This window comes from Sarcophilus harrisii, chromosome 2 (assembly GCF_902635505.1).
Source record: "Sarcophilus harrisii chromosome 2, mSarHar1.11, whole genome shotgun sequence".
Classification (NCBI taxonomy): domain Eukaryota; kingdom Metazoa; phylum Chordata; class Mammalia; order Dasyuromorphia; family Dasyuridae; genus Sarcophilus; species Sarcophilus harrisii.
Genome location: NC_045427.1, coordinates 185821124 through 185840160, shown reverse-complemented (window position 1 = coordinate 185840160; position 19037 = coordinate 185821124). Strand labels below are relative to the sequence as shown.

Genomic DNA, 19037 nt, shown 5'->3' with positions numbered 1-19037 from the left:
AAGCTCTTTCAGGATAGGGGCTGTTTTTTGCATCTTTTTGTATTCCCAATGCTTAGCACAATGTCTTGACATACAGTAAGTACTTAATAAATGTTTATTAACTGATTAATCACTTTACTAATCCTCACATCCATTCAAGGTAGGTGCTATTATTATCCTCGTTTTACAGTTGAAATAACTAAGGCACACATAGGTTAAGTGACTTGCTCAGTCAGGGGCATACAAGCTAGTAAAGGCTACAATCATATTTGAGTTTAGGTTTTCCTTAGTCTAGGTTCCATGCTCTACCCCCTTCTTTCCCTTCTCCCTCTAGCTACTGAACTGAAGGGAATATGCAGTATAGGGGACAATTGAGTAATTTCTCTACATTTTATTACTGGTGTGTAGTTAATCCAATTAAACTGACTAGTATAAGGAGGATCCTTTCTATAGAAGTTTAAAAACTCAAACTGAAGTGAATCAGTGACCTGTCTGCCTGTCCTATGTGACTCTTGTTTATGGCTTTTTATAAATTTATCCCAAGGTATCCTTCTGACATGATAAAAACCTTTATCATTTTCTTCTTACAAAAAGTATTAAATGAACTCGACTTGCAAGATTCATCCTGCAAGTCTGCTTGAGATGACAATGTAAAGGATAGGGGAGGCTCAGCACTCATCCCCTTTCTCAGCTCCTTACTCCACCCTAGCAAAAATCTGAAAGTCCTAGATGAAATAATAAATTAAGTTAGCATTTATATAGCACCTACTAAGTGCCAGGTACAAATTTCTTTACAGATACTGTCTTGTTTTTATCCTCACAATGAATCTGGGAAGTGGGTGCTATTGTTACTCCCTTTTATAGGATCCCAAAGCTAGTGTTTAGGACCACTTCTGAACTCAGGTCTTTCTGACTATAAACAAGCTCTCTATTATACTACTCAAACATGATGTTTTTATAGGAATCGCCTGATGGCCAGTATTCCAGCATTCTTAAACAGGGTCAATTCTCTCATTCTTCCCTCTGTCTCAAAGGTTTGAAGCCTAGGTTGGTTGGTTGGTGGTTGCCTTTCATTCTCAAAGAGGACCACATTAGAGTTGGGTTACAGTGTCTGACCGGGCCGATTGAACTGACATGAGTTCAGAGTGCTCACCACAGATCGGACACCAGTAGTCCCTGTGAACCTTTGGGGAGTGGAGGTTCTCTATCTGCGCATCTCATGTCTCCTTTGGGCCAATTCCATTCTATTTTGCTCTCTGAGGAGGGCACACTGTGCTGGGTGATCCTGGGCCAATGTCTCCCACATTGTACAATCAATTCTAATGTTCTTAAGAGAGATCTTAAGAGTGTCCTTGTATGGCCTTTTCTGACTACCCTGTGAGAGGTTGCCCTGTGTGAGTTCTCTTGTGAAATATTGTTTCCCTGCTAGCATACATTTGACATTTGAACATGGCCAACCCAAGGGAGTTGTGCTCCCTGCAGCAGAACTGGGATACTAGACAGTTTAGTTTGAGGAAGGACTTCAGGGCATCTTATCAGAATCTTCCTCAGACAATTCAAATGGAAGTGATTCTGTTTCCTGGCATGGCACTGAAATTCTGTCCAGGTTTCACAGGTGTACAACAATGAGGTCAGCACAACGGCTCTGCAGGCCTCCAGTTTGTGAGCCTATCCAAGTCACTTAACCACAATTGCATCATACATACACACAAAAGAAATATTGGTATCATTCTTGACTCCTCATTCTTCCTCATCCCATTTATCCAATCAGATGCCTAATCTTGATGCCAACTCCACAATATCCTGATTCATTCTCTCCATTCATAGCTATCACTATAGTTCAAGGCTTTACCATCTCTCCTCTAGATTATTGCAGCAGCCTCCTAATTGGTCTACTTATCTTAAAACTCTCCCTACTCTAGTGCATCCCACACTTAGATGCTAAAGTGATTCTTCTTATGCATAGATCTTCCCAGAGTTTTATTAAGATTTTAAACAGAGTTTAGGAGTTTAATAGAAATAACAATAAAGCAAGGACACTGAAGGAATTGTCAGATAGTAGGAAAACGAAGAGAGAGGAGAAGTTAGAGGGGTTTGGCCCCTAGAGAAATGGGAAACTCTTCCCATTTAAGGGAAGTGAGGTGGGAATAAAGGAAGCTCCTGAATTCCTACAGGAGAGAGAGAATATATAAATTATCTATCAGTCTTAGACTTCAAAAATGTACACACATACATTTGCTTATAATAACTAGGACAATCATTATTATATATGTGCTATTACAATAATTGGTAAGCTCTTATTAAGGGCTTATTATGTGCCAGACACTGGGATAAGCACTGGATATATAAAGGCAAAACAGAATAAGCAAAAATAAACCTGAGCCTCTACTTTCTTTACATGCTCATTTGCACATTTACCGATTTTTCTATATAAATGTTATATATGGAAGCTCAGTATGATTGCTCCATGTTCTTGCTTTGCTTAACATATAAAAGTTCCTTTCTTAGTTATACCTGCCATTTATGACTCTTCATGCCGAACAGAGCCATCTACACTCAGAGAGAGGACTGTGGGAACTAAGTGTGGATGACAACATAGCATTTTCAAATGCTCTTTTTGTTGTTTGCTTGCATTTTATTTTCTTTCTCATCTTTTTCTTTTTGATTTTTCTTGTGCAGCAAGATAATTGTATAAATATGTATATACCGGATTTAATATATATTTCTACTATGTTTAACATATATTGGATTACTTGCCATCTAGGGGAAAGGGTGGGGGGGAAAAGGGAGGGAAATTGGAACACAAGGTTTTGCAAGGGCTAATATTGAAAAATTATTCATGTATGTTTTGAAAATTAAAAAGCTTTAATAAAAAATAAATTAATGTTATCCAAATTAAAAAAAATAGATTTCTAAATCATTAAAAAAAAAAAAAAAACTTCATTTATTGGGCCTGTTATGGAAACTTTATCTCCCATCTTTTACCTGCTCTCCCTGTCCTCTACCACATATATTAAAATTCAACCATAGCAGACTACAATATGGAAGGAGGGGAAAGAAGTCAGGAGGAAGATCGGGAGGGAGGGAGGGAGAGTATACACAAAATGAACACAAAACTGTTTTAGGAAAGGAACCACTAATAACCAGGAAGTCAGGAAACTTTTCCTATATAAGATCATCCTTGGGCTGAGTATTGAATGAAAGCAGGGATTCTGAGAAGAAATGAGGAGGGTAAAGCCATCAGGCAAACACAACAGCAATTTGCAAAGGCACAGAAGTGAGAGAGGAGCATTATGTATGCAGGTCATAAACATATTGGATCAGAGAGTATTAACAGTTTAGATGAGATGGTAAGCGACTGAGGTTGGATGGTGGAAAAGAGGGAACAAGTGAGTAATATTATGAAGAAGGAAATGAAAAACTTTGCAAAGTTGATGTGTGATTCAGTGAAAGAGTTGATAAAGTCATTAAAACAGTAAACTTTCATACCTAAAGATAATATCTCTTCAATGTATTAGGGAAATTAGGGAAAAGGATAGGTTTGGAGGAAAGATATGCAGTTTGGCATGAATATGGCACAGCTAATTTGAATGTTCAAGAATCAACTGATAACACGGGGCTTAATCTCAGAAGATACTAGAGCTAGATAAAGAGATCTGGGAGTCATCAGCATAGAAATAGTATTAAATCCATGGAAACTAAGATTAGTAAATGAGTGAAGAAAGAAAAGTGAAGGCCCAGGGTAGCCTTGGGGTATGCTTATAGGTAGGAGGGGAAAGAACAGTGAAAAAATTATATAGGAGAATAAGGTGGTGATAAATGCTGCTTAAGAAGGATGGGAATTAATAAAGGCCATTCTATTTTGAATTTATCAGAGGTGACATTGGAGAGATAACATTGGAGAGATGAATTTCAGGTTACTTGATCTGGTAAAAATTAGGTAGATCTATTATTATAATTGTCATATTGTGCACAATCTAGATCAAGGGTTATTAATCACTCAGATCTAGCTTCAGATACCTACTATGTGACCCTAAGCAAGTCACATACCCATTAAGTCTCAATTTCTTCCATCAGTAAAATGGGATTATTAGCATCTACTTCTCAGGGTCCTTATGATAAAATGCAATATTTGCAAAGTGGTTTGCAAATCTTAAACCATATACAAATGCTATTTTTAACTATTATATCTATCCTTCTGGCAATCTCATGAAGCCTTCAGTCTCTTTCCCAGAATGCTTTATAAATAAACAAAATAAAATATACACGATTACAAAATAAAGCAGTTATTTTGAAGTTACCAAAACATTTTCAAAAAACAAGTTCATGGACCTCATGTTAAGAATCCCTGTTCTAGAGGGATTTTTATGTCATCTATTATTTTCAATCATCTATGATTGCAATATGTATAACATCGGCTTATGGTAAATGAGTACTATTAAAACTCTAGGATTAGATGGCATTGTTGCATTGACATTTTAATATCTTTTGTTCCTGACCATGTATAATGTTTAATGTGTGTGGTAAACAACGGGTGGCATATAGTAGGCAGATAAAAAATAGGTTTGCAATGTATTCAAGCTTATCACATATAATCAGTTGCTTTGGTCAGTGTTTATGACATTTAAATATCCAGTTTGGCCAATGAGACAATTCATTCCAAGAATCTGCCCACTATTGTCATTATTGCTGGTCTGGGCCTATGTATTGTGAGGATTTAGTCACTTGACTAGTTAATAAGAATTGTTTTCAACAATGAGCAAATTTTTAAAATGAGTAAACTGGAGTATTTGAAAATACCAAAATGAATGTTGTCTCCATTTCCAAGAGAACCATAAAACCTATCCCTCAACAGCCTGATGCAGCCATCAGCTAGTGATTGCTGACCTGTTTGTTGAAGCCTGACTGTTCTGAAGTTGACTGTACCTCTAGAGACAAGTGAGCTGGAGTACAGAATAGGTTTAGTTTTTATCGGCTAAGGACTGCCAAAAAGAAATTGTCATATTGAAGTTAGCTTGCTTACGTTAATGTCATTTAGTCCAGTTTGCATTAAGAAATACCTGTACTGTTCCCCTGAAAAGGTCATCCAATTCAGCCTTTGCTTGAAGACTTCCTAGTAAGACAGAATTCAAATGTGTCCCAGAGTAGCCCATTCCACTTCTGAAATTAACTAAGTTTTTTTTTCCCTAAATCAAGCTTTTATTTACCCCTCTTAAAATTTTTTTAAGAGTAGATAGTTATTCTTTTAGTCCTCTGGGGCAAAACAGTACAAGTAAAATCCATCTTCATGACAGTCCTTAAAACTCTAGGTCTCATCTATTTCAAGTCTCTAGCATTTTAGTTGCGAGTAACAAAGTAGGGATGTGCCAAGGAAACACTTTGTCTAATTCATAATTCATGAGTGAGAGAAAGGAAAAATAATACCACTTGAGGCTTAAAAAGAATTCCAGGAGGCAGTACTGTGGCCTCCAAGTAACCCTTACAAAGCTCTACAAAAAGACTGGTTTCTTAGGTTCCATAGCCCTGTGTCTTCCAAATGTTATCTGTTTCAGCTGTTACCTAATTTCAAAACCTCAGTAGCATCTTCAGCTCCTCATTCTTTCTTGCCCCACATATCCAATCCCTTACCATACTTTGCTAATTTCTATGAGGTTCTTCCCTTAAAACATTCTGGAAACAGTAAAGCCATGAGTGTTTCACAAAGTGGTAAAAATTCTCAATGACCTTTCTTGGGACATGAAGGCATCATGGAAATGGTAGTTATAGCAGCAGTCAAGAGACCTGGGTTCAAATTTCTGCTCCGATACTTTGTATTAATTACCACAGAAAACTTTCTTAACCTCTGAGCCTATTTCCTCATTTGTAAAAGATGGGTAACAGTACTTTCACTAGATACTTTGCAGAGATATGAAGGAAGCCATTGGTAAATTTTAAAGTACAATAAAAATGTGCTGTTATTGTTACAATTCAGAATATTTACCTTATTTTTAGGGCTTAATTTCTAAAAATCCTAGTCAACTTGTAACATATATTTCAGAAACAAAATGCCTCAAGACACTGTTTACTATGTGGCCAGAGCTCTCCCTCTTTTCCGTGTTCTTTAGAATTTTCTGATTACAAATTAATGTCAACAAACCTTTCTGGAAGAAAGCCTCAACAGTAGGAATTACTGGATTTTAGCACCGCTTTCCTTCACTCCTCATAATCTCTCTTTTAACAAAAAGGGTAGATCCCAGTAGCCTAAACACTGGATCATGAGATATTTGAAATTATCACAGTATTATGTATACAAAAGCTGAATTCTCAAGGATAAATTAAATTAAAAACAACAGCAATTACTAAGAAACGAATTTTAATCAAGTCTCTGCATTTTATTTTGAGGGCCTGAAGAAAATCTTAAGATCTACAGCTGGAAGCTAGAGATAATTTACAGCATCCATTTCTTCCCCTGAGTTTCAAATGAGGAAACTTAAAGCCCAGAAGAATGAAACAGGTGACTTGCCCAAAGATTATACAGATAATCAATAGTAAAAATGGAATTCATACTTTTCAACTAGGAAAAACATTTTTCTTTCCACAATACCACAGTTTTCCATAAATAGCATCAGAGGTCTGTAATTACAAATAAATTCCTCCTTATGATGAACATAGACTTGATGAATTAAAAATTCAAGGATAAGGCTGATAATATTAATGTAAGTTTAAAAAAAACTCCTTTGGTTTAATAGTGGATATGCAATAAACTTAGAATTATACAATAGGCAGATTCCTTTAATATTCAATTATTGAGCTTTCTAGAAGTATAGGTAATTGTCTTTTTATTCTCTGACGTCCAGATAAATAACTTAAAAAAGATTTACAATTTTGTGTCAAATATATTAATACCACCATTTGATAGACTGGTTGCAAATATACAAAAAACAGGAGAATTTCTTTGTTTAAGTTTAAGAGCTCACAAGAGACTTAACTGAAAAAGCAAACTCCAATGAAAATGGAATTTCCAATGAAACCCAAAAGACAAAAAAACAAAAACAAAAACAAAACAAAACAAAACAAAAAAAACCCGAAACAAGTAAAAAAAATTTAACCACCTAAGCTTATGTAGAGTACAAAACATACTTAGAATTGCAATGTATGTATTTTTTCAATCCTTAAACTCCATTAGCTGTATAACTCTGATTGGATGAAGTAATTTGTAGGACTAAAAGGGTATTTAGATCAATAGGACTGACTGTATGCATGGCCTTCTCTAGTTACACTCTCACTATGGGTACCAATTAATGGGAATGAAGGTAGTGGTTTCTGGGATGTAGATGCCTGCCTACTAGGAATTATGATTCATATTTCCAATTTACTTCAGCTATGTCTAGGAGACAACCATGAAACATTAACCACTTTCATGCACAACTGACCTCCTCCTGTTTTGAATCACTGACCTAGAAATGACAGATTCCATAATCCATTACCAATTCCCTTGAGACTGCCTGTCTCCTTCCCCAATTTGGTTCCAGATTTGAGCCAGAGGGGAAAGCCTCCATCTCTCATTCCCCTGAGGCCAGATTGGAAGCAGTCTTCGAAGTAAAAGACTCTAAATTACATCATTTGATACTTAGTCGTTTTTAAGTGAAAAGTTTTAATTATGTCCTCCTATAAGCCTAGATTAAAAAAACCAAAAAACTTCCTAGCAGAGTATTGCAATTTCAGGTCTCTTTGCTTTCTTCACTCTAAATCCTATAATCAGTTTCTAAAACAGGATTTCTGAACTTTTTTTTGTTTGCCATGGCCCACTCTGATTTATGGACTCTTTCCAGAATATTTTTCAATACATAAAACAAAAATACAAACGATTACAAAGAAAACCAATTATAGTAAAATAGGATTATGAATGAACCTGAGGTTAAGAATTTCTGATCTAAAATATATTAAAGTACTTTTAAAATGTTTTCCAGACAGACAGATACCTGTGTTTGAGAAACTTTTTTTATGCATTTTTAGAAAAAAAATTTTTTTACAAGTCAAAAGGAAATACAGGTTTATCTTGTGTTTTTCAACAGATTTGTTTTAAAGTAATCATTTAAAATGCTTGCAATTTAAGAAGTCCTTGAGGATTAAAATTGCCTTTTGTGTTGTGAAGAATCCTTCAATGATATGAATAATCTTCTCATCTGCCTTTTTTTTGTATACTGGTCTTTCTGAAAACAAAACAATTCCTAAATATAGTAGTGGGCTAAAATCCAAACATAAAAGATTTAACATATATATATATATATATATATATATATATATATATATATATATATATATATATATTTGGGATCCCTCAAACTTCCCTCATATATGTTTTTATATATATATATATATATATATATATATATATATATATATATAAACTCTAAAATACTAAACATATGTATACATTTTACCTTCAAAAAAATTATCCTTCAATTTTGTTTTACTCTCCTGCCCCTAATTTATAAAGTACAAAAGAGAAGAAATTTAATGATGGATTCTCCACCCCACCCATTGAGAAACTTTTTTGAGAGACCAAAGTTTTAAATATGAGGTATTAATCAAAAAAATTTGATTAATAAAATTGATACATTTAGTTTTAGGGGAATGCAGGAGAAGGTGACTACCAGTTGTAGAATATAAATTTCCCTTTCATTATTCATAAATTCCCTTGAATACTTGGGCATACACTGGATTTGGTTTGTATTATATTTTCAACTTCTCTCTTAGGATATTCAGAAATAAATAAATGAAGCAGGTTAGTTTCAGCAAGTAAACAAAAGGCCTCCAACTGCATAATCTGAATTGTCTCTAGCTATGAATAACAGTCTAATAGTATGTTTACCTCCTTTTCCTCCAAAAATAGTGGCAGGACTGCAGGGAGAAAGCTGGCTGAAACTCAATAAACTGTCAGTGCTGGGAGAGTCTGGGTAGTTGTTCCAGATGCCCTTTAGATACGTCAGCTTCTCTCCAAATTAAAATAATACAAGAGATTGTTTTTAATCTATTAAGAGTAACGTTTATATATTATCTTTAGTATGTACAATTTTTAATTAGCTTTTCAGGAAAGGAGCTGGCAAAATTAAATGATCTATCCTAACTTGAGACACTGAGTGTTAAAGCTGTCACCCTCTTTGACAGCTACAGCCTCAAGCAGAGATTGCTTCTTCTGCATACTTCGGGATGACTCCAGTTCATACATAGTTGTCAAATTGAAAAGAACACTCTCATGTAGGTAGTGTTTAGGATCCTGCTGAACCATCCCTTCCAGCTGCCGGAGGGAATCCTTCAATTTCCCCAGATAAAGCAGACAAACAGCAGCATTGTTATTAGCCTAGAGAAACAGAACACAGATCATGGAATCAGACCTGACTGAATAAATGTTTGGAAAGATATCTTCTGTAATTAACTCAGAAACACATTTACTTGTTCTCCTATACCCAAATATTCTCCCACACCTCAAGTTCTTTGTATGAGGATTTGTTTTCAACTAAGTCTTCTGTGGTCTACACTGGGGTCAATAGGTACTCATCAGTATAAAAAACAAAAACAAAAAACTCCCGGTAGTTAGATAAAATAATTTACCTGATGCAAAGGGAACTGAAAATGAGTCAGAAAGAAGGGCATTTAGAGACCATTTTTATTTGACAGAAAGGGAAAAAAGCTAAGGTCCAGAAAAAGAAAATAACTAGCTCCTGGCCCTATGGTGGTAGCATAGCTAGTACTTGAACCTTTTTCAGCTAACACCCAGGTTCCAGCTGATAAAGTGCCAAATCTGGAAGCAGGAACCTAATCTAACTATGATAGAAATAGATTTGAATCCAGCTTCTTACAGATACTACCAGTATGATTTAGTCTCTAAGGGCCTCAAATAATTCTCTAATCCAATGTTTTTTTAATGGAGAGTCATGATGATTCAGGAAAAAGGGCTGAATTTTTTTTTTTTCCAGAAGACCTGATTCAAAGTCTGTTTCTGCCACTTATTCTACCAATGTGACTTTGGGCAGGTCACTAAATTTCTCAGAGACAGTTTTCTCATCTATAAAATGATGGCACTCTACCAGATGGTCTGCCTCTTGTGCTCCTTTTAATTCTAAATGTGATCCTGTAAATCTGCAGAAAGCATGAAGCCCAAAACTCTATTCTACCCTTTTCTAATGCACTTCTCCTGTGATATTTTACATAACAGCTATTTCAGGCAGGAAAGTGCTTGAAGACAGGTTCTGAGTTCATCTAACTCTTAATTTCTTCCTTTACTTCCCTTCTCTCCCTTTCCAATGCTCAGCAGAATGTTCTACATAAGCATTTGCTTCATAAAGATTTGTTGTATTGTACTTGTGTCTTGAGTTCTAGGGTTACTGAAAATGTTTCTCCTAAGAAAACTTACCACTGCATTTGTGGGTTCAATCCTCAGAATTTCTGTGAAGAATTTGTGAGCCTCTGCAAAGTTATTCTGTCCAAGATGAAGGAATGCTCTGTAATATAAGTGACACAAAAAGCAATTAACTTGGAGAACTCAAAATGATAATATATCAAACAGAATTGATGGAGTGATGCTGTCCCCTTCCCCCTACCCATAACTTTAAAGATATGAGCATTTCTGACATTTGCTCTTCAAAGTGTAATCTTGAGCAGTCTGGGTGTTAATGCTTTCCAGACGGAGGTAGTGACATTTTAGTTGATTGAACTATTTTATACATTCTGGCTAGCAAAATAAAGTGAGTCTAACTTTCATTAATTTACACACAAGAACTCAACCTAAAATTACTTTCTGCTATAAAAATGGATACCTGCCTGATTTGTATTTTCCATTCCTATATGTTTCCCACCTACCATCTATGATAACTTGTATCTTAATAAATGTATATGCACACATGGCTGCATATTAAGACACCATTTTACTCATAAAGTCAGATTCCTCAACAGATCACCACAATACATGAAACAAAACAAGAGTGAGCCATCTAAAGCAAACATTTATGTTTGGGGGTTATATAAGCAATGTTGTGAAGAACCAAAGGAACAAGGACCTTTAAAACAATTTTCATGAATAAAGAAACATAATTTCAATTACATTAACAATTATATTAATGAGAACTAACATTTATATAGTGCTTACTGTGTGCCAGGCATTGGGTAAAGTACTTTCCAAATATTATCTCATTTGATTCTCATTACAAACCTGGGAAATAGGTGCTATTAGTACTCATAATTTGCTGGGTTTATTTTGCATCTATCATCTTAGCCTTAGTCAGTCCTACTTGACAGGTAGGAAAGAAGTCAGAATGAGACAGAAGCTCTTGAAAGGATTTTGATGTTCATTAAGCAAAATGTAAAACTTTTGTAGAAGTTCTAAAAAAAAAAAAAGTATGGCTTATACTTAGGTTTAAATATATACCTGTTCATTAAAACCATTATTTTATTCTGAAGTCCATCCAATTTCTGTGATACTCTCTCAACATCCTGAAAATATTTTTCAGCCATTTTTATGTCTCCAATCTGATTTGGAAAAAAAAGTAAGTAGTTCAGTTAATATACTAAATGAAGAATTCAAACAATATCGAAATACTTTAAAAGTGAATTAAAATTACAATGTGAAGATATTGGAACATCAGGTAAGAGAAAATAGAATTCTTAGGATCATATCAATCAATCACCAATAGTTATTTTTTGAAAAGAGACTGAAGTTATTAATTCACATAATAAAAATAATGATCTGTCATTATTACAGGAGTATACAAAATTCTTTATGCATATATCTTACTAGATGAATATTATTAAAATTATTATAATAAATATGATGCAAAATTAATATAATAAACTGCTAAATAACACTCATCTTCCCTTTTGAAGTGGAAAGCTGCAAATAATTTGAAATAAAAAGAAGGTAATTTTTTTTTAAAGATGTAAAACATGTCAAGATTAATAACTTTTACTGCTCATTCTGAGACCAGCTGAAATGTTCATATTGAAGTGACAATATATCATTTAAGTTGTTATTTAATGAATAAATGTTATTAAAGTTAGTATTTGAATAGGGGAAAAACACTATATTACATTAGTACATCTCAGACATTTTTCCCCTCCTGGTTAATGCAAAATATTTTCTGATTATGAATGTCATAGTGAATTCAGGAAAAAAAAAATTTGCTAAAATATAAGGCATCAGAGTTACATAAAACAAACCTTTTTTTTTGTTCTAAAGGACACCTATTAGTAATAATGAAAGAGGTGTCAATTGCATATGAGGAAAACTTGTTTTTAGTTTTGGTTTTGTCACTAAGTGTGTTTTTTTGAATCATGATGGACAAATCACTTAACTTCTCTGAACTTCCCTTTCCTTCCTAAAATGATGAGGTTGTACTCAATAATTTCTAAAGTTTCTTTTTAGCTCTTTCAAATTTTATATTCTATACAATTTATTCTCTGTTCTTTTTTTTTTTTTTTTTTTTTGATGCAGTGGTCTCAGTATAATGAAACTTGATTGCTGCTGTTTGCATTTTGATTAGAAGAAAACTGAGGTGAGCCATAAATGAGTTGACAGTTCTTTTGTCCTGTCATCAAGAAGAAATTATCCTTCATTTCCACTCATCCCTTCCCATCTCATTAAGCATTCCAACCTCCTAAACAAAATTGACCTAAATTCTCAAACTATCCACCCAAACAAAACAGCACACAGAAAGATACAAGAGAGTAAAAAGGAACAAAATGAGCTGGGATATAAGGAATTCAATTCAATAAACACAGATTAAGCACTTACTATAGGAAGGGCACTATCTATAAGCCAGGCATACAAATATGAAAAATATAATTCCTGACTAAAAGAAAGTTTTAAAAAAATGTTGGGAAGGGAAGGATATATGGATACAATAAGCACACAGCTGAATATGATATAAAATAGAACATGAAAGATATGGGAGAGACAGGGATATACTTTTCTTCACTTTGTAGGTTTGGAGCGTCCTCCCTCATGAATAGGTCAAAAACATGAACTATCCTTATTTTCTATGATTATGAAATTTTGTAAAAATAAATATTAGAAGTAATAAGAGTTTATTATAATGAGATTTTTAGAACTTGGAATATGATAATTAAGTTGAGGTAGTAATTTTTAAAACTCAAATTAGCTAATTTTTAATGAATGATATTAATAAAACTCTAGTTACACTCTTTCCAATTTGCTGAAATGATCTATGATTAGAATGAAGGTTTGCTTCTTTATAGTCAACTTTACTACACAAATAAATGATGTAAGTCAGCTTTAAGTGACAGAATCAACTCTTTGAAAGCACTGATTTTCATGGAGAAAAATAAAAAAATATATATTTTAAAAAGCTGATAGTACATCTGACTAGTTGGAGGAGAAGAGGGAAGCAGATTGTTTGAGTGCTGGCAACCATGTGCCTGACTGCCAGTGCTCATATGTGCATCTCTCCCCATCAAAAAAGCCTGAATATTTATCCCTACTCATAATTTTTATGCAGATTCATAGTTAAGAGGACAGCATCACAAAGAGGACTAATGAACAATATCTAATATCCATAGGATATTGTGAATATGTAAACAATAAGAAGTCAGATTTATATATACTTATTTTATAAAGCTCAAACCTACTTACAACAACCCCCTCATTTTTCCTGATGGCACTGTGCTGAATTTTCTCCAGAGTATTTCTATCTAGTATGTCAGACTCTCTTACAATTGACTATTTCAAGACTTGATGATATAAAATGGGGGAAAAAAAAGAAGCCCTACTGTATCTGACATTACTGTGATTTTTTCCCTAATGATTTTCCTTTTTGAAACGTTGATAACTAGATCTCTTTTTTTTCTGAAATAGGCAGGCCCCATCTGGAGCACCATGTTGGGGACACTACAACATAGAAAAGACACTGATCATCTACAGAATGTCCAGATGAAGCAACCAGGATATTGAAAGGCCTTGAATCCATGTCAGATAAGGACAATTTGAAAGAATTAAGGTCTAAAGGAGGAAGACTAAGAGGGACATGACAGATGTCTTCATGTATCTGATGTGCTAGCTGGTTAGTTGACTGGTGCTTGTTCTTTCTCAAAAACGCCCAAAATGACATCACTCTGCTGGAGTCAAGGTACAGTGGCTGTGGCTGATCCGACCAATATGAGCTCAGAAGTCTCAGGCACATAAAAGTCCATATGAACATTTGGAGTGGAGATCATCTCTAAATTTGCACATCTCACATTTCCTTTGAGCTACCACAAATTCTCTTTCATTCAGTCGTGTGAAAGGATTAGATTTGCTTTGTCTGCCTCCACAGGGCAGAGATAAAAGCAATGAAAGCTGTAGAGTCAAATTTTTTGATGTCCAAAAAACTCTCACTAACCAGCAGTATATATAAGGAAAATGGTTTGCCCATTGCCCAGTCAATTCTTCCTCACTGAGGGATTTAAATGGAGGATAGATGACTACGTGGTGGGTGTTGTATAGTGAGTTGCGAATTCCTTTTGGGCATGGATTTAGTTTACATAACTGTACAGGCCCTACCAACTCAAAATTTCACAATTATGATTCTCTTATGGCACCTCTTTCTTTTTTTCCCCACTACAACTGTGGCTGTTTCTTAATGTCTAATCCTCAGTTCTTGTTCTTTTCTATCTATATTCTCTCTTATCTGCACTTAGTACTGTGACTGGCACATAAGAAGCATTTAATAAATGTTTATTGATTATCTATGTTCATGACTTTAGCCATGTGAATTACTTAAGATTTCTATCTGTCTTACTGTATCCAGTTCTGCATTTCCAATCATTGCACGAATATTTCCCTTGAACAGTACTTCAAACTCAAAACATTCAAAATTGAAGTCATTCTTCTCCCCACTAAAATCCGGTAATCTTTTCCTTCTCTCAGAAGTTGAGGAAAAAGGAAAAAAGAATATGAGAAATTAGCCATCTAAACTCAGTTTCAAATTCAACTTTAACTATTCCCTTTTTCTTAATACCTATATTCAATGAATAGCCAGCCATTCTTTCCCCCACCTCAATACTTCCTTCATATTGTCATTCATATCCACTCATTATTTTCTATTTTCATTGCAATCACCATATTACATCTGACCATATTGTAATAAGATATTTATTCAACTGCTTTTGTTGCCTTCTACCACTTCTCCTATTAATCAGTTTTTATTACCACACCAAATAATTCTCCCTAAAACACTTTAATTATGTCACCATGTCCTAGTCAATTAATGATTTCCTATGGTTTGGAATCAAAAGTCTATAGGGACTTGCATTTATGGTAAGCTATAATACTATTCCCACCTAGCATTTCACCTCAGATTTACTCCTACTGGAGCTATTTGCTTCCGCAAAAGTGTTTTATAGCCCATATACTAAAATATCACATTTATTTCTGCCACAGTACCTCTACTTACCATCTCTTTTCCTTTTCTGACAATTCAAATCCTACCCATTTTTCAAGGATTAGCTCAAGAAACTTTTTTCAGCAAGCATTCTCTGCCCATGTAGGCCACAATATTCTTTTTTTTTCTTCTAAATTTCACTGGCACATTGTTTATGCCACTTATCTGGCATTGAATAAAGCAAAAAAAAAATTACTATTTTGAAAAACACTTAAGAAGCACTTATTATGTTAGGTATTAGGTATCCAAGGACAAAAATGAAATTGTTCTTATATTCAATGAGCTTACTTTCTACAAGGAGACATAACAGTTATACCAAGTATTATTTTATTTTGTCATGACATTGTGCATATACATCACTTAGTAAGATGTGAGTTTCTTAGGAACCTGACTATGGCTCAGACATATTTCTTTACACTCTATACGTAACTAGCACATGTACTGTATACTCAATTATTTTTAGAATTGATGAGTTAGTGAGATTTAATGTGTCAAATTAAAGGTACAAATCAACTATGAGAATCACAGAATTGGAAGAAACTCTATAAGATATCTAGTACTATCTATCATCCAAAGAAGGGATCTTACAAATATTTTCTGTAATGATGTTCATCTGGCACACTGCTTGTTTGATGGAATTGACTTTACTACCTCAAAGGCTATTCTACTAGACAGATATAATTGTTTGAAAGTTCTTTCTTATATCTCTGCCTCTGTCTAATCATCATTATCTATCAGTTCTATCCTCTAGTGCAACATAAACAAACCTATATTCCTTAGATATTTGAAGAAAAATAACTTGTCTATCTTTAGACTAACTTCTTCATTACTCCTGAAAACAGTTAAGGGTCCCTCACAATCCTGGCTGCCTTACCCTAAATACACTCTGTCAAGGTTCCTTTTAAAACATGGTAACTAGAATTGAGCACTATTTTAGATGTGGTGTGAGTAGTTTAGTGACATAGGTAATAACATCTTATTTTCTGAGATTGCTTTATGGATGTCAAAGTATTTACACATACATTATTTCATATGATCCTTAAAATAACTCAATCTAGATGAGGAAAGGATTATTTCTATTTTGTAGATGAGGAAAGGGACAAAGACCTGGAAGAATAAATCACATAGATACTAAATGCCTGTGTCAATATTAATATTGTTTTCTGATGCCTATTTGTATGTTTTCCATCATACTACAATCTTGAAACTATACTTCAAAAAATGCAAACTCAGGGGACATAGATTTTTAGTAGTCATACTATACAACTGACATATTAAGTATGTCATGAACTAAAATTCCCATATGTATCTTTATATTAACTGCCATTAATTACATCCTAGTCATAAACCTGCTGGTATTAGTTTGATGCATTGTTTCTAGACATTTAGGTGTTAAGATCTGTTTTACAGTTTGCACATTAAAAACATTTGTAATTTTCAATTCACATTGTTCAATTTTACAATTTATCAATTTAGGAAACCTTTTATTTGGTTTATTTATTTATGCGAGTCAGGGTATAGTAGATAGACGAGTGTCCAATCTAGAAAGACCTGGATTCAAGTTCTGCCTCTGACACATAACTAGCTGTGTGTCTCCCGAGTATATCATTTAACCTCTCAGTTCGCTAGAATACAAATGTCAAACTCTCAGCCCAAGTTGCAGCATGTTGCCATAATTCCCATTTTAATTCCCCTAAAAAAAATGTAAATAGTAAACATTTAACAAAATAAATAATATGTTTTCCTCATAGATATAAAATTGACATAGACCCACGTTTTTAGGAAATTTCAATTTTGTATCTATGAGGAAGACATATGGAAGAGAAGAGAGACTGGAGGCATGGAGAAGATCATTTTAGTCCCTTCTTCAAAGAGTTCACCTGCGTGTCTAATTTCTTATAAGAAATTTCTTCCTGGATATATTATTAGCACATAAAACTCTATGTAAGCCATATTCCCCCTCTTTCTACACAGAAACTACGCAGTCTATCCAAACTGAACTGTATATAAAACTGAAAAAAGATAAATAATAAAGATAATAGAGGAAATTTATATAGCTCTTTAATGTTTCCAAAATGCTTTATTTCATTGTCTCACTTGAGAACTGTGACTACACTGCGGGGTTAAAATCTTCCATCTTTTGATACCTCTATCTACAAAAATCCTAAGGATTTTTAAAAGCCCAGCCCCAAAACTCCATTCTTGAAAAAGACCTGCTCAAATGTTTCATCTGAAGTAATCTCCTTGCCTTCTGAATTACTACAATACATTGTAAATACCATTCATGGAGCATTTATCATGCAAAGAAATAGCCTTATATTTTAAATATCTGTGTGAGGAAAGAGTGAAACCATATACTTCTTTGTATACCATATTAATGCCCAACACATTGTGAATGAAGGAATTTAATGAACTAGAGATCAACTAGAACCTTGAATGCCAGAATAAATCCAAAATCCTTACCCTGACATTTTGGGGTCCTCTTAAACCTGATTTTTCATTACTCTTTTATACAATCCATCCTAATTGCCCAAACATGTTCTGTTCATTCCCTCTTAATTGCCATTTCCATACACTTAATTCTCCTCAGTCAGCAATGATTACTTCCTTTCCTGTACTCTTGCAGCTCTAATATGAACACTACTTACTTGGCACTAAATATTTGCTAGAAAACTTTTAAATTTGTTTTACTATACTGTTTATATAGTATTCATCTCAGACTATAAGTATTCTTAGAACAGGCTGATGCTTTCATATAATTCTAGGGCCTGGGAGAGTATCCTATATACAGGAATTTTTCAACATGTGTGATTGATGACAGTGGTGAGAAAATACTGAGTTAAAGGTTACTTTTGAAAAGCACAGGCTTTCAAATTAGTATGGTCTCATGAAATGCATCCCATTATTTTTTTAGGCCTCTTGAACAGAAAGCAAATTGCCTGAGGACATAAAGGGAGTAAATGGAGTCCCTAAATTTTAAAAAAGAAAGGATGAGTGCTTCTAGCAAAGTAGCAGATAGTACATAACTTTGAATTCAGTAAAACAGAATTCTGTTTCTTGTGCCAGAGAAACTAGGAAATAGTTGGGAGATTAACCTAAAGTGGTAAATTCACTGAGACAAAAATACCTCTATCCCCCCTTACCTGGTATAAAGCCGTGTGACCTGGAATAGGTGTACTGAAATTGGATCACTTTGGGGAAACAGGTAGAGAGAAAATGAAATGCTTGGGGTTCTGGCCTGTAAATGGACTTAAACTTTAAGAGTCTACAAAGGTTCATTGAGTTAACCAGTCACAAAGCCAAGAAGAAGCTGGAATAGAGTATTCAGTTATATTAATTTCAGAGCTTGAGTGACTTTATTGGGTTTGGGATACTCCCTCTTTGGATACAAGCAAAAATCCTGCAATTTGAGAGGATGCTAAAAGTTCCTGTGAGTGAAAAGTCATCTTTCTATAAGATAAAAAAGTAAGAAGCCTCTTCAAATACAATTAGACTGGTCCTTGGATGCCTGATACATGCTCCATCACTGGAAAGGCTTTCAATTTAGCAGAATCTGCCTAGAGTTTGTATTCTGCAGGCAGTAACCTTGAGAACCCAGGACTACTAAGTGCCCACAGCAGGACAACAAAATGGAATTTTCTTGAA

General features: G+C 34.2%; 1 protein-coding gene across 7 annotated transcripts in view; it reads right to left on the bottom strand.

Annotated features, from left to right (window-relative positions):
* Nucleotides 1-8360: 8360 nt before the first annotated feature.
* Nucleotides 8361-19037, bottom strand: part of TRAPPC12 (trafficking protein particle complex 12) — a 143051-nt gene continuing 132374 nt past the window's right edge. For 6 of the 7 annotated variants that reach the window (XM_031951171.1, XM_023494655.2, XM_023494657.2 and 3 more), the window contains 3 exons: nt 11387-11487; nt 10376-10463; nt 8361-9322 (listed from right to left, as the gene is read on the bottom strand). In XM_031951171.1, coding sequence (XP_031807031.1) covers nt 9080-9322; nt 10376-10463; nt 11387-11487 — 432 coding nt within the window. In that variant the 3' untranslated portion in view covers nt 8361-9079. Of the gene's footprint in view, nt 9323-10375; nt 10464-11386; nt 11488-15404; nt 15558-19037 lie in introns of those variants that run through there. The other variant, XR_004231853.1, reaches the window with a different exon arrangement.